This window comes from Monodon monoceros, unplaced genomic scaffold (genome assembly GCF_005190385.1).
Source record: "Monodon monoceros isolate NGI ecotype Baffin Bay Population unplaced genomic scaffold, NGI_Narwhal_1 Super_Scaffold_6, whole genome shotgun sequence".
Classification (NCBI taxonomy): domain Eukaryota; kingdom Metazoa; phylum Chordata; class Mammalia; order Artiodactyla; family Monodontidae; genus Monodon; species Monodon monoceros.
The window spans coordinates 86,905,009-86,918,521 of record NW_021703783.1 but is presented as its reverse complement, the minus strand read 5'-3'; the positions used below and the strand labels follow the sequence as shown (position 1 = coordinate 86,918,521).

General features: G+C 48.9%; 1 protein-coding gene across 1 annotated transcript in view; it reads left to right on the top strand.

Annotated features, from left to right (window-relative positions):
• LARGE1 (LARGE xylosyl- and glucuronyltransferase 1) overlaps nucleotides 1-13,513 on the top strand; it is a 590,826-nt gene that overhangs the window by 540,028 nt on the left and 37,285 nt on the right. Inside the window, exons 11-12 of the mRNA XM_029205397.1 lie at nucleotides 3,459-3,622; nucleotides 12,575-12,853. Coding sequence (XP_029061230.1) covers nucleotides 3,459-3,622; nucleotides 12,575-12,853 — 443 coding nt within the window. The remainder of the gene's footprint in view (nucleotides 1-3,458; nucleotides 3,623-12,574; nucleotides 12,854-13,513) is intronic.

Sequence of the window (13,513 nt, the reverse complement as noted above, 5' to 3'; positions counted from 1 at the left end):
TACCTAGGTGTCTCCGGGAGCCCAGGAATCTCCCTTTCCTAATCGTGATCACAACCACGATAATAGATGACATTGTTGAGTCACTCCAAACACTGTGCTCTTCTTATGCAGCGTCTCCTGGAATCCTCCTGCCGTCCCCTGAGGTAGCTACTGTTATTATCTCCATTTTACAGGTGAGGAAATTGAGGCTCAGAAGGGTTAAATGATTCACCCACTCTCCCAAGATTTCACAGACAGGATTGGGATCGAAGCAGTAACCTCAGCCCCTGTCCTGTGTCTGTTTCTTGACCTGAGGCTAAACAAGCATCTTTTCTGGAGAGACAGCTTGGTGGTCCAGGGACAGAGACCCAAGTTCGACCTCCCTGGGTGATCTCAAGATCTCCAAACAGTTTTCTCAGCTGTCAAGTGAGGGTTTGACACATGCCTCACTGGATGGCTCTAAGGAAAAGAAGTCAAGCACACCTAGCACCTTGCACAGAGCCCGGCACATGCTTGTTTGCTGGACACAAGCTTTTCAGCCGTCACAGACCCTCAAACTGCAAATATAGGAGCAAATGATGGGCGTAAGAATGACAAGCTTCTGTGCATAACGTTAGAGAATACAAAAGGGAAATGACACGGACAGACCTTAACTTCAGTGACCGCAGCCTTCTTGTGTGCGGCAGGTATTTCTCATGCACACAGCACACGCGTATTGAGCACCTGTCCTGCGGTGGGCACGGTGCTGGGGACAATGGTGAAGTGTCACAGTCTCGCCAGGGTAGTTGCTCTTAAACAATTTCAGTTCAAACTAGCAAGTGCTTTGGTGGAATTACGGGTTCAGTGCTCTTAGAGCACAGAGAAGAAATGGAGTAGCCCTACCTGGCAGGGTAGGTAGAGAAGGTGCCATTTAAGCTGAATCTTGAAGGTAAATAGAAAGTCCGCAGGTGGGGAAGAGTGGGTGAGGTGAGGGAAGGTGTGGCAGAGAGGGAAGATGGGCCAAGTCACGGAGGTGTGGGAGGAAATGCAGGTTTGGGGAGCAGAGGGAAGACGGTTGGTGTAAGGCAGAGTATGTGGGGATTGATGGGTCAGAGAGAGAGTATACGATTGTCAGTGAGGATCTGGGTTTAGTCCTGCAGGCCAGAAGGCGTCACCTGGCTCCTAGGATCTTAGGTGGAATGAGAGTTCCAGCTCCTAGCCTTATATCAAGTAGTTACCCTGCTGGCATAGAGGGAATCTTCAAATAGGCAAGGACATCGAATTGGACTTGAAAAGCTGAAGGGTATCCCTGATCACATCCTTCTTAAAGGTTAAAAATGTCAAAGATAGCTGAAAACGTCTCATAGATCACTTTGATCACAACCAGTTCCCCGAGTGGCCTTTGGGAACATATGGGTGCATTTGGAGTTGTACACAGCTGTCTGGAGAATCCTGCGAACATTTATTGGGCTGGGGCCCTGGAAACCAACCGCCCCGTGGTATGTGGGACAGACTCACACAATGAAAAGGTACCCCACACAAAATGCCAATGACACTGCCTGTTATCTAGTGGTCCAAACCCATAAAACCTCAGTGGTGTGCAGTGAGAAGTGTTTATGGATGCAGCTCTACCGACCTTGGCCAGGCTTGCTCACGTGATAGGCAACTGGGGAGACTCCACTCCGCTCCAGCTGTCTCTCTTCCCCCAGCAGGCTAGCCAGGCATTTTCCCAAGAAGCATGCACTTCCTCTCGAGCCCTAGCCTCAGGTTTGGGGCTTTCCCCTCCATTCTGTCTGCCAAAGCAAGTCACAGGTCGGCCCAGATTCAAGGATTAGAGAAATCGGCTTTGCCTCTGTAGTGGGCAGCACCAAAGGTCACATGACAAAGGGGAAGGATATGGGGGAGGGGGCAGTGAAGAAACTGGAGCATTTAATGCAGTCAGCTGTCAGCACACATCTTGAGAAATAATATCAGGGCTTAACCTGTCAAGGCAGTGGTCTTTTTTTTTTTTTAATAAATTTATTTAAAAAAACAAAATATTAAACAAAAAAGAAAAAAGTCTTTTTTCAGAAATACAGACACAAAAATTACAAGATCAGCATAGTCTTAATATAAAGCAAGCTAAAATTTACCATGATTTTGAACTACTGGTAGAGAATAAAGAAGGATAATCCATTTGACCTTAACAGTAAAATCATTGGAACTGTAGACAAAAGAATAATCATAGCATATCACCTAGTTCAAAGCAGTGGTCTTAATTGATAGGTCATAAAGGAGTGAGTGAATATATTTTCCTGTTGGTTTAGAGATTTTATATATCTTCTTTTTGGAAAAACGTTCTGTTGCATTCAGCTCTTCATAACTCTAGTCATGTGAAGTTTAATCTATATTCAACTATCTATCATCACGTGATGGACAAGGTTCATGTAACAGAAGAAATATTGGAAGCAACCATGTGACCTTTGGCAAATTATTATTTTCTTTAAATACGTTTTATTGAAATACAATTTGCATATGATAAATCCACCCGTTCTGAGTGTACATGTATTTTCACAAATGCGTACACCCAGATAACCATCACTCTGAGCATGACGTAAGACATTCCCATCACCCGAAAAAGTTCTCTCCTGCCTATTCCCAGCCCATTCATTCTGCTACCGCACGTCCACTGATTGAATTTCCATAACTGTCGAAGTTCTTTTACTTGTTCATCGCAATTTTTCACCTATAAGGCAAGCATAGTCAGTCCCACCTGCCTGGGAGGGATATTGTGTATCGGCAGATCTGGAAACCTGTATATCTGCACCTGCTTATGTGAAATGCTGAGTTCCTAGTTCCCTGTTAGCAGGACAGCTCACTCTTTCGCTAGTTGGGTAGGAAGGAGAATAGGAGAGGTATGTAAAGAACTCCTACAAAGAAGATTAATAAAGTAAAAGGTGTCAGAGCCTTAGAAGAGAGGGAGAAGAAGAGTGGGTACTGAGACTGATTAAACTTGGATGAAATTAAAAGAAAAGATGTTTTGTTTCGTTTATGGGTTTGCGTTTTCTTTCCAATACCTGGTACAGAGATTGAAATCTGTAGCTCTGGAGAGAGAAAAGCACCAGGTCACACAAAGGTACTGCTCCATTTGGTTCCCGTTACTCTGTTCATAGAGGACAGTTCCCCCCTGTTATTTGAGATTGTTGTGCTGGGTCATGAAGGAAAACGTTTTTTGTTTTGTATAAGGACTTTGTGGTTGCTTATACATTTGTCAGTGCCACCACCATCACTGTTAGCTCAGAGCGTCTCATTCCTCAGAGGGTGAGGCAGCTGCCCTTTATCATCACCTCTTTGAAATCAGATTAAATTGCAGAGGAAAATGAAAACAGGATCCTGTCCTTCTCTGATTGGCCCATCGGTAAGGTCCAATGGGTAACAAACTCAGGGGAGGACAGGGCACAACAGGCAGGCCCCCTCGGGGATTTTCTTCTTGTTTCCAAGCCCTCTTGCCTACCTTTCAGCTCCAGAAGCAGCTCTCTGAGCTGGATGAGGACGACTTGTGTTATGAGTTCCGGCGAGAGCGTTTCACCGTCCACCGAACCCACCTGTACTTCTTGCACTACGAGTATGAGCCCACTTCAGACAACACGGACGTCACCCTGGTTGCTCAGCTCTCCATGGACAGGTAAGCAGACGGGCCCTCACCCTCCACACAGTCCCCTTGCCGCTGCCCTTCACCCAGTCGAATGGAGAAGGGAGAGGTGGCCTCACAGGCTTAGAACATTGAAGCCTGATAAGATAGGGCTGATGTCTCATCCCCTCTCCAGCACTGAGAACCAAGGGCTCCTGTCTCCTGATGGTGCTGGTTGTTTGTGAGGGTGAAGAATTGATTCTAAAAAAATAGAGCTCTACTCACATTACCTCAAGGAAAGGGGGAGTGTATTATAGGGAAACACATGGACTGGACCCACAGTTGCTGCTGGAAAGCAATTGTTTGTTTTCCTTATATCCGTGTTGATGCAGGCATCATTCCTGGAGCCTTTATCAGGAAGTACTGACGTGATCCCTGCCCTCATGTGGCGTATGGTCTGTTGCACTGATTCTCAACCTTGACTGGGGACAAATTGAATCACCTGAGGAACTTTTAAAACAAGTTCATGGTCAGGTTCCATTGCAAACCAGTTAAGTAAGAATCTTTGTGGGGTGGAGACCTTGAATTGTTTTGAGTTTGCCATGTGCAGCCAGCATTGAGAAAATGGGACTAGCGGTATAAAAACAGCAAATAATTAAGTCAAATGATTATAACTGTGGTAAGTGCTTTGACGGATGAAACACATATTATCAATGTCAAGGGAGAGACCTTCTTTAGGTGGCATGGTCAGGAGAGGTCTTTCTAAGGAGAGGACATTTCTGCAGAGACTTGAGGATGAGAAAAGGAGTTAGGTAGGTGAGTTGCTGAGAAAAGTTTTCCAGGCAGACAAAATAGCAAGTGCAAAGGCCCTGCAGTAGGAAGGGCCTTGTGTATTCAGACACCTGATAGAAGACCAGTGTGACTGAAGCATCACTTGAGAGGGGGCTTGAGAGGAAAGTTGCATGAGGTTAAGTTTATAAACATTAGAAACTCATAAAATATTTGGATTTTATTCTAAACGTGGTTGAGAACCTATTGTAGGAATTTCACAAAGTTTTATGCTGTAATTTATATTTTTGAAAACATCTCTCTGGCTGCCAGGAGGTGAATGGATTCAAAGCCTTTCAGGGCTCTGCAGTTTTTCTGTACCTGGCCGTCCTATGTGCCTTGTGCGCACCTCAGCTAACCAGCTTCCTCTTTGATTTACTGATGTCCACAGTGGCTGCCCTTGCCCTAGTTTCCTTCATGTCATTCCCCCTCGACTCCCACAATTAGGAAGGGAGTTTGATGGTCTCATTCTGTCTTTGAGCCACTTTGGAGATGCCTGTCCAGCCTATGGATGAGATTCCATGGGGTCATTTTAGGATTAAATGAGTTAACGCCTGTAAAGTGCTGAGGACAATACGTGGCACACTTAGTAAGTGTTCAATAAATGTCACTTGTGATTAGTCATGAGTGATTGAAGAATGAGTGAACAAACAAAGGAACAGCACTGGGACACTAAAAGGCTCACGGACAGGAAGCAGTCTGGGAGTTCGGGAGAGTGAGGGCGACCTTGCCTCTGGAGGCAGCCGGGAATGATGCGTGCTGAGAGCGGCTGTGGAAGCAGGTTCCTTTTTGCTTTGTGAGTCCCTCTGCTTATTAGCAAATGACGGCTCACAGAATTAAATGGCTTCATGGCTAGTGGTTTCCTGGAGATGCACAGCCTCCGGGACACCCGTACAGAAACTCAGAGAACTTGCTGACCGTAACAGGTAACAAAGACCAAACGGGATAAGAAGGACAAGCACAGAGCTTCTGGCTCCAGCTGGGTCCTTGCCCTGCTGTGTCATCTCAGGAGAGGTCTTTCCTTCCCGTGGCCTCACTTTTCTCATCTCCAGAATTCACGTGATTGCTCAGCAGATACTGTGTAAGCACCTGTTAGAATCACGTGCCAGCCTCTTGTGGGGCTGGGACTCCGTAACCCTATTCCTGCCTTCAAGGAGTATGTAGTGTATTCAGAGTTCAGACCATGTATTCGTTTTCTATTGTTGTTTAATAAATCACCACGGATTTGGCAGCTTTAGAAACACATTTTTTTTTTTTTAATTTGACAGTGTCTGGGTCAGGAGTCTGGATATGTGTTAGCAGGTTCTCTGCTTGCGGTCTGAGGCCTGAAATCCAGGTGTTGGCTGGGCTGCAGTCTCGTCTCGGAGTCAGAGTGCACTTCGAAGCTCATTCAGCCTTTGGCAGGATTCGGCTCCAGGACCGAGGTCCCCGTTTCCTTGCTGGCTGTTAGCTGGGGTCCTTCTGAGCTCCTGGGGGCCACCCTCAGGTCTTAGCCGTGTGGCCCTCTGAGCATAGCAGCTTACTTCTTCAAAGCCAGCAGGAGAATCTCTCCAGCCTGTTATATGACATAGTCACAGGGGTAATATCCCATCATATTCCCAGGTTCCGCTCGCACACAAGAGAGGGGTGCTACAGGGTGATACGCCAAGGCAGGGGCAGGAGTCTTGGGGCCAGCTTAGAAGTCTGGCGGGCACAGGCAGGGAACAGGTTCTGACCACAGAGGGATGCTCCAGGAGGAGCCCCCATCCTGGCCGGGGCAGAGAAAGGAAGAGAGAGCATATGTCCCTGAGGGAGGCTGAGTGGACTGACAGTAGAAGGCTCGTAGGGAGAGAAGGAGCCCCCTGCCAGCCCCCAGGTAGAGCGTGCAGCATATCCACAGGATGGAGAGGATGCCAGGCCCTCTGGGGCACACACGGTTAGAGCTTAGGTGCTTGTGCTCAGGGTGAGGGTGAGGAGAGCAAAAGATCTGGGCCAGGTAGGCAGGGCTTGGGGAAACCGGGAGAGGTGGGCAGCCCTTCCAGCTCAAACCTGCCAGGCTCCCAGTGAGGCTCCATGAGGGACTGGCCTAGACCAGTGTCCCAAGTCACCCCTCCCCTTCCTTATCAGCCTGGGTGTACACACCCTTCCCCACCAAGCACAACAGCAAGTCACCCGCCATAACTGTCGCTCTTTACGTTTATTTTTCCTTCTCCTCTATGCCATTTAAAATGAAAACAAAACCTAATCCTTAATATTCGTGCTGCATGATGGTCTAGATGGGTCTTCTGTTCTCCAGGCGGCATAAATGTATCTCAGACGAGGCACCTGAAGTCCAGATACTAGGATCTGGCCAGGTGAGTGAGTTCCAGGTGATCCCAGGTTCCCATCAGAGCATCCTGGTTTTCCTTGGTCACGTTCACGACTGCTATTCGTACATTCAGCTTGTCACCAAGATATTCTTCATCAAGATCAGTAGCCAGTGGTCACCTGCAAACTCAGGTGAAAATGTGAGAATCTCTGGGAAAGCCCTGGGACATATTTACATTCAGTCAGTACTTGCTAGGTCTGTGTTCTCTGACCCCGGCATCTGCACATGGTAGGTATTGAGGAGAGAGAAAGTGATGTAGGGGGGAAAAAAAGAGAGGAAGACTTGGGTTCAAAGTCGAGTTGCACCACTTCCTAACCGTGTGAATTTGGGCAAGTTATTCAGGCTGTTTGAGCCTCACTCTACTTACCTATGAAGTGGCAGTAATATCATCAAGTTCACAGATTGCTGTCTGGGTTTTATAAAGTAAGATGCTGCAAAGTGCCCAGTGATTAGCAAGTGGGCCACGAATGTTAGCACACTTTCCTTAATGTTTTTCACCTTTATGCTGGCTATGGCATTTGCTACCCGGAATTTACAAACAATTAGAAGACAAACATTTTTAATTATTAACAACTCAAATCCATCCTTATGTATACGCTTGTTATTAACAAAAGAATACAGACAGGACAGAGCCCCTCTTTCTGTGGCCAGCCTGAAGCATCCAGCCTGGGCTGCAGGAAACCCGGCAGGACCTCCCCTCCCAGCCGGCTTAAAAGAAAGCCCCGGCACCTCTCACATCTGCTGCAAACACTAACCTCAGACGCCTTCCCTTCAGAGCACACACATCCCCCAGCATGGCAGGCGTGTGATCCCCTGACACGCTGTGACAAGTAGTGCCATCCAGACAATACCTCAGAGAACCCAAGGAATTCCACACCCTAGCAAGAGACACTTAGCGGGACATAATCAAAAATTATAAAGCAGCCGCACAGGTGGATGAAGACGGCAGAAATTCCTCCTTCCACACCGCCATCCCACATATCCAATTATGATGCTGCAGGCTGACTGGTGCCTGCTGGATTGATTTTTAATTGAAGAAACATTTCGGGTGTGTTTGTAAACCTTTGAGTCAGAAGTAGGCCCTACGTGAGTGCCACAACGAATTAGGGGAGCCAGCATGCAGGCTTCCGTGCCCAGCTCCCTCTGGAATTCCGTTCAGAAAGAATGAACGTTGCCTGCTGCAGCTGTGGAGCTGGGAGGGCTGCTCCTCACACAGGCGCTCGCTCAGGAAGCTTCCCTCCCATCCCAGCAGCGGATGAGAATGGTTGAAAGGACAAAGCGGGCTGGCTAGGAGGGATCCTGATCGCAGCATCTCTGCCACCTGGCCGGGAGACGCTTGCTCGGTTTCCTGCTCCTTGGATGAAGTCCCTGAAGTACCAGCTACAGTTCCAGGGAATCGTGTGGCTGACGGGCTTTCTCTCTGTTTTCTGCAAGCGGGGGAAAGAGGACGTGAGCCGAGCTGATGGGGTCCCATCCTGTAGGTCCCATCCCTCTGCTGGTAGCACAGCATCTTCTGGGAGTTTGTTAGAACGCAGATGCACGGACCCCGTCCCAGGCCTGCCGAACAGGAATCTCTGCAGTGGGTCCCAGGGATCTGTGCTGTAATAAGCCTCCCAGGTGATCCTGAGCCAGCTGAAGCTGGGAAAGCATCGTTCTAGAGAGTGAAAGGCACTCCTTTCCCCATGCAACAGCCAGGGCGATCTTAATCTGGTCACGTCATGCTTTCTCAGTGCCTTTAGAACAGTATTAGAGCTGTCCACCGTGACCTTGAAGGCCCCATATGACCCGGCACCTGCCCAGCCCCCAAAGCCTCTCCTTCTGCCCCTCACTTACCTGTGTGTCATCCACACTGGTCCTGTTTCTTCTTTCTTGAGCGTGCTAAACTCTGTATCCCAAGGGCTCTTCCCTCTTCTTGGAAAGCTTTCCACCCAGGCTTTCTCAAGGCCAGTCCTTCTCATTATCCGGGGCTCACATTGACGTCTCCTGCAGGCCGGCCCTCACCGTCCCTCTTTATCCTGTTTCCTGTTCTGTTGCCCCTCTGACACTCAGTTCACTCTGAACTTACCTTGGTTTGTTTATTTCTTCTCTCCAGAAGTGCAGGAACCTTGTCTTTCTCGTTCATTCTGGGGCCCAGGACAATGCCTGCACATTGCACATACTCACAGGATATTTGCTGGAGGACCACGTGTTCCAAAGGGAGGAGTTGAACGTGAGGAGAAAATCACAGCTGTCATGTACAAGTACCTGCTGCACACCCAGCCCTGTGACAGACACTTGAGAGCCATGAGTAAGCAGGCTGTTCACACAGCGGCGCTCGCAAGGTTCCGAGAGCAGCTCCGGGCAAGCCCCACCACACAAGCACTTTTCAGCGCCCCTGGCTGTGTCATGTTGCCAATGCCCCGTGGCCCAAAGCATGTCCCACGGCCAGCCCAGAATCAGTGTGGCAGAGGGCATTACCAAAAGGTGTAGATGGATAGCGGGAGAGGAATTTGTAGCCATTTTGTCGTCAACAAAGGTATTATTTATTATCCCCTCTATGCATATGTGGAAGTGGAAGCTCAAAGAACTATCGTCACTTGCCCAGAGATGCTGACACAGGTCAGAGTTCAAACCCAGTTGTGCCTGAGCCCAGAACCCACAGTTGGCCTCTGTACCCCGCAGCCTGCCTTGCCCTGTGTACCAGATTGGAGTCATCTGCCTTGTAGGGAGTGGGTTCCCCATTCCAGCAGAGACTGAGTGGCCACCTGCCCGGGCTGCTTGGCCAACTGACGTTCTAGAATTCCTTCCAACCGCAGTCTTTTAGGTTTCGAATCAGCCATCTCCCTGCCTGCTCCCTTTCACCTACACAGACTGTCTGGGGCTTCCTGTCTCAGTAGGACTCCCTGGGGGAAGCCCTGCTTCTTTCTAGGTCTTGCAGACAATATCTCTGGCCGTTCCTGAGCCTTTGCCATCCTCTTCCCGGCATGAAGCGATGGCGGGCTCTGTGGGGGAGGGGAGAGAGCGTGGGACAGGGGTCCTTGCATCAGCCCTTCCTCTCGTACACGGTGTCCTTTTCAGCAGGTCGTGCTCCTCTCTGAGGCTGAGGCCTTTCATCATAACAATGTTATAATCAGACTAAAAGTCTCGGAGATTCTTTCCAAACAGGTAGGAATTACCCATTTTTTGAATTAATCTTTGTCTCTTGAAACACTCTCCGTTGGCCCAGGTCCTTGCTGTGCCAGATCCTTTCTTCCTACGTTAAGACACCAAAGAAAGACTCGGCACAAAACTCAACAGGAACTGCACAGGGACAGACCTTAGGGAATAGGTGTGGAGAGAAACAACCAGGAGAAGGATGGAGAGACTGGGGGATCTTGGACTCCAAGAGAGACCAAGGAGAAGAAGGAAGGAATAGAGGGAAGCTGACACCCAGGTCGGAACACGTTTCTGTTTGGGGAAACAGGTGATGAGAAGATATTTGGGGACATCTTTCTCAACCAAAAGCCAGTTCGTGTTGAGCAGTGGTCTGGATCCCTGGCACTGGGGTCAGACCTGGGTGCAAATCCAGCCCCTCCACTCTGTAGCTGTGTGACTTGAAAGAAGTCATTTCACCTCCTGGAGCTTCCTCACCTGTAAAACAGTGATTGAGAATCTCCACTCTGTTTATAGCATTACTGTAAATGTTACAAATTTACATTTACATTTTGGACAACAGCCAAAATGTGTTGGCACGCTGTGAGCAACAGATAAATGGTAGAGACTTATTGTATCGTGATCACGCTTTATGTATCATCATCGTTACGATGAACCTCGCTCAGTTTGTCTGTCTGACTGTTGTTCGGGTCCTGGCAGAGAGCTTGGTTTTAAGGGAAAAGAGAGACTGGAGCTAGTGGCAGAGAGACAGAAGTGATTGCGCCATGATTCGTTTTCACTCAGTGAGTTTCTTTGGGACATCTGGCGCCATTTCCTGTAGCGTCTGCATGGATATGATGTTTGTCACATCAGCAGCCCCTTTCTCCTGAGAACCCTAAGTATTTTGTGTCTCTGTTTTCACTCTGAACTTTTCAGAGGTGGGAAGATGGGGCTGGACCAGGCAGGGCTTGCTCCCTGCTCGGAAAACTCGGACACAGAGTCCAAAACCAGGTCAGTGGGAGAATCCACAGCAGAAGCTGGTCTCTCTTCACACTCGGTCAGACATGCCTCCTGCATCCACTCCCTTTAGCAGCTCTGACGTCCACATAGTAGAAATTATCCTTGCCCTGTACTCCCCAAATCTTAAAGGATTGGTACAAACATCGCTCCCATCCAAGTGCAGAGTCCTCCCATTTTGCAGACAATGCAACTGAGGTGCAGGTGGGATAATTCAAACTCCCAGATTCTCAAGAGCCCAGCAGAAACCAGGGCCCTTGTAGCAGAGGCCGAACACAAATTTCAGTGAAATCAAGCATTGTGGAGAATGTAGTGCCTCTTTCAAAACTGGCTGGGGTCAATTTGATTAACAAGTGCTACAAAGTATGAGAAATGGAGGGCATTTTACCCTGATGAATATCTTAATCCTCCTTAGTGAAAGAGGAAGCAAATCCACGAAATACCAATTCACAGAATTACTGAGAGGAAACTGAAAGTCCATCAGGAAAGCCATTGACACAAGATAGGTGTGCCCATTTTCTTTTGTTTAGAAGCATGGAAATGCGTGGAATCTATTTCCTGGTAATTGTCCGAATAAAGTGGGCATTCTGACCAGGAGACTACTTGATTATGTACCTCTTGCTGGGTAGGGCTGTTTCTTAACCATAGATTTCATGTACCAGGCACTTCTAATGCTTCTGGGGGGTGGGGGGAGGGAACATTTTTCTAGATTTCTCCTCAAACGTTTTTGCAGAACCCTCTTGGTTGGGAGCATCTTTCGTTTTTTTCCTCTGGGCTCTGTTCCCACCCCACCCTCACTCTCCCTGGCTCAGCGCCTCTCGGGTAGCCTTGCAAAATTGCCTGGTGCCCTGGAGCAATAAGCGCTCTGAAAAATGAAGACACCGTCACCCCAGGCTCACTTCTGTCCCCAACATTCACATGGTTTTTTTTCCTTGCCTTTGCCAGACACCCAAGATTATTATCTTCTCACTGTCTTCAAAGTCCTATCCAGAAACCTAGCCACACACATTTGGTGCAAGTCCAAGAACCAAAGCTGACTGGACCTCTAGAGCCTCAATTCCTTCATCAGGAAAATGGGAGAAATGACAGATGAGGCACAGGGTTTGGGGGAGAATTCTGGGAAGTGTCTGGTGCATAGTAATGAGTCAGTGATTGTGGTTATTATTACTCTTGTTTTTACTGTTTGTTTTAATGCTCCTTGTAACTCAGTTTGGCTAAATCTCCTATGGCTGGTCCCTGCTTCAGGAGAGTGGGAGGGCTGCTGTACACCTTTGCTGAGGGAGAAGGAAAGGTATAGGAGTTTTAAGCTGGAAAGGGATCTTTACATCATTTACTGTATTTTTTCCCACCCACTGTTGAAAAGAGGAGTCTGAAAAGAAAAAACTTAGTATAGTGGGATGTGACGCTCTCCATATCACCCCTCTGGGTGGAAGCATTCAAACACTAGACACGAAAAGGGGAGTGGTATTGTGCCCATTTTACAGATAAAGGAACTGAGGTTTGGTTATTGGCCTCCATCACACAGTGTTTAACATTTAGAGCAGGGGTTTGGATTTGGAGCTGACTGACCAACTGTGGATGGAGATGGAGTTCCCCAGCCCCAGGCTAGCGGACAGGACGATGCGCGGACACGCAAATGACACCTGTAGATGCAGATGAGGCCCGCGCATGCGCGGATGGGTCAGGTGTCCCGTCTCTTGCAGGCTCCAGATGCTCGAGGCCATCTGCAAGCACTGGGAGGGGCCCATCAGCCTGGCCCTCTACCTGTCGGACGCTGAGGCCCAGCAGTTCCTCCGCTACGCACAGGGCTCGGAGGTGCTCATGGGCCGCCACAACGTGGCCTACCACATCGTGTACAAGGAGGGCCAGTTCTACCCCGTGAACCTGCTGCGCAACGTGGCCATGAAGCACGTGGGCACGCCCTACATGTTCCTGTCCGACATCGACTTCCTGCCCATGTACGGACTCTATGAGTACCTCAGGTGAGGACCCATGGGGCTCAGGCGCGGGCAGTGCCGGGGCCAAAACCCCCCTTAGGATCGTCGTCTAGTCCAGTGTTCCCTCTGTCAATGGGTCAGCCAAGACCCAGAAGGGGAGAGCACCTGCCCAAGTCCACCCATAGATAAATGGCCCCTGACTGCCGGGTTTGGAGGGGCGGTTAGGCTATCAAGTGTCTGCATTTTTACGATGATCAGACTAGAACCCCAGGTGGCCTCATGAAATGTTTATGGCAGAGCTTGGTCCAGGAAGCATCTCCTGTCTCCCAGTCTAATGCTCTTCCTATAGCTTTTATGAAAACATATCATTCCTCTTGCAATTTTGGATCAGACAGCCTTCATCTAAACATTCTAGAAAGATCACTGCCTTTTCTGGAAAACAAATCAAAGCGGTGGTGATGGCGAACATTTATTGAAGTGTTCGCTGAGTGTCAGGCACTGTTCTGAATGCATGACAAGTGGCATTTCATTTCCTCCCCTTGCTGAGTCCCTGCCATGGGTACTATTATCATTCTTTATGTTCCCAGCGGGAGACTGGGAGCGAGATGGGGAGCTCACACTAAAGTGGGAGCTGGGGTCAGCCGGCCTGACTCTCTGTGACTGCATCCAGCTCTCCCCATGGTGGGGGGGGGGGGGCAGGCAGGC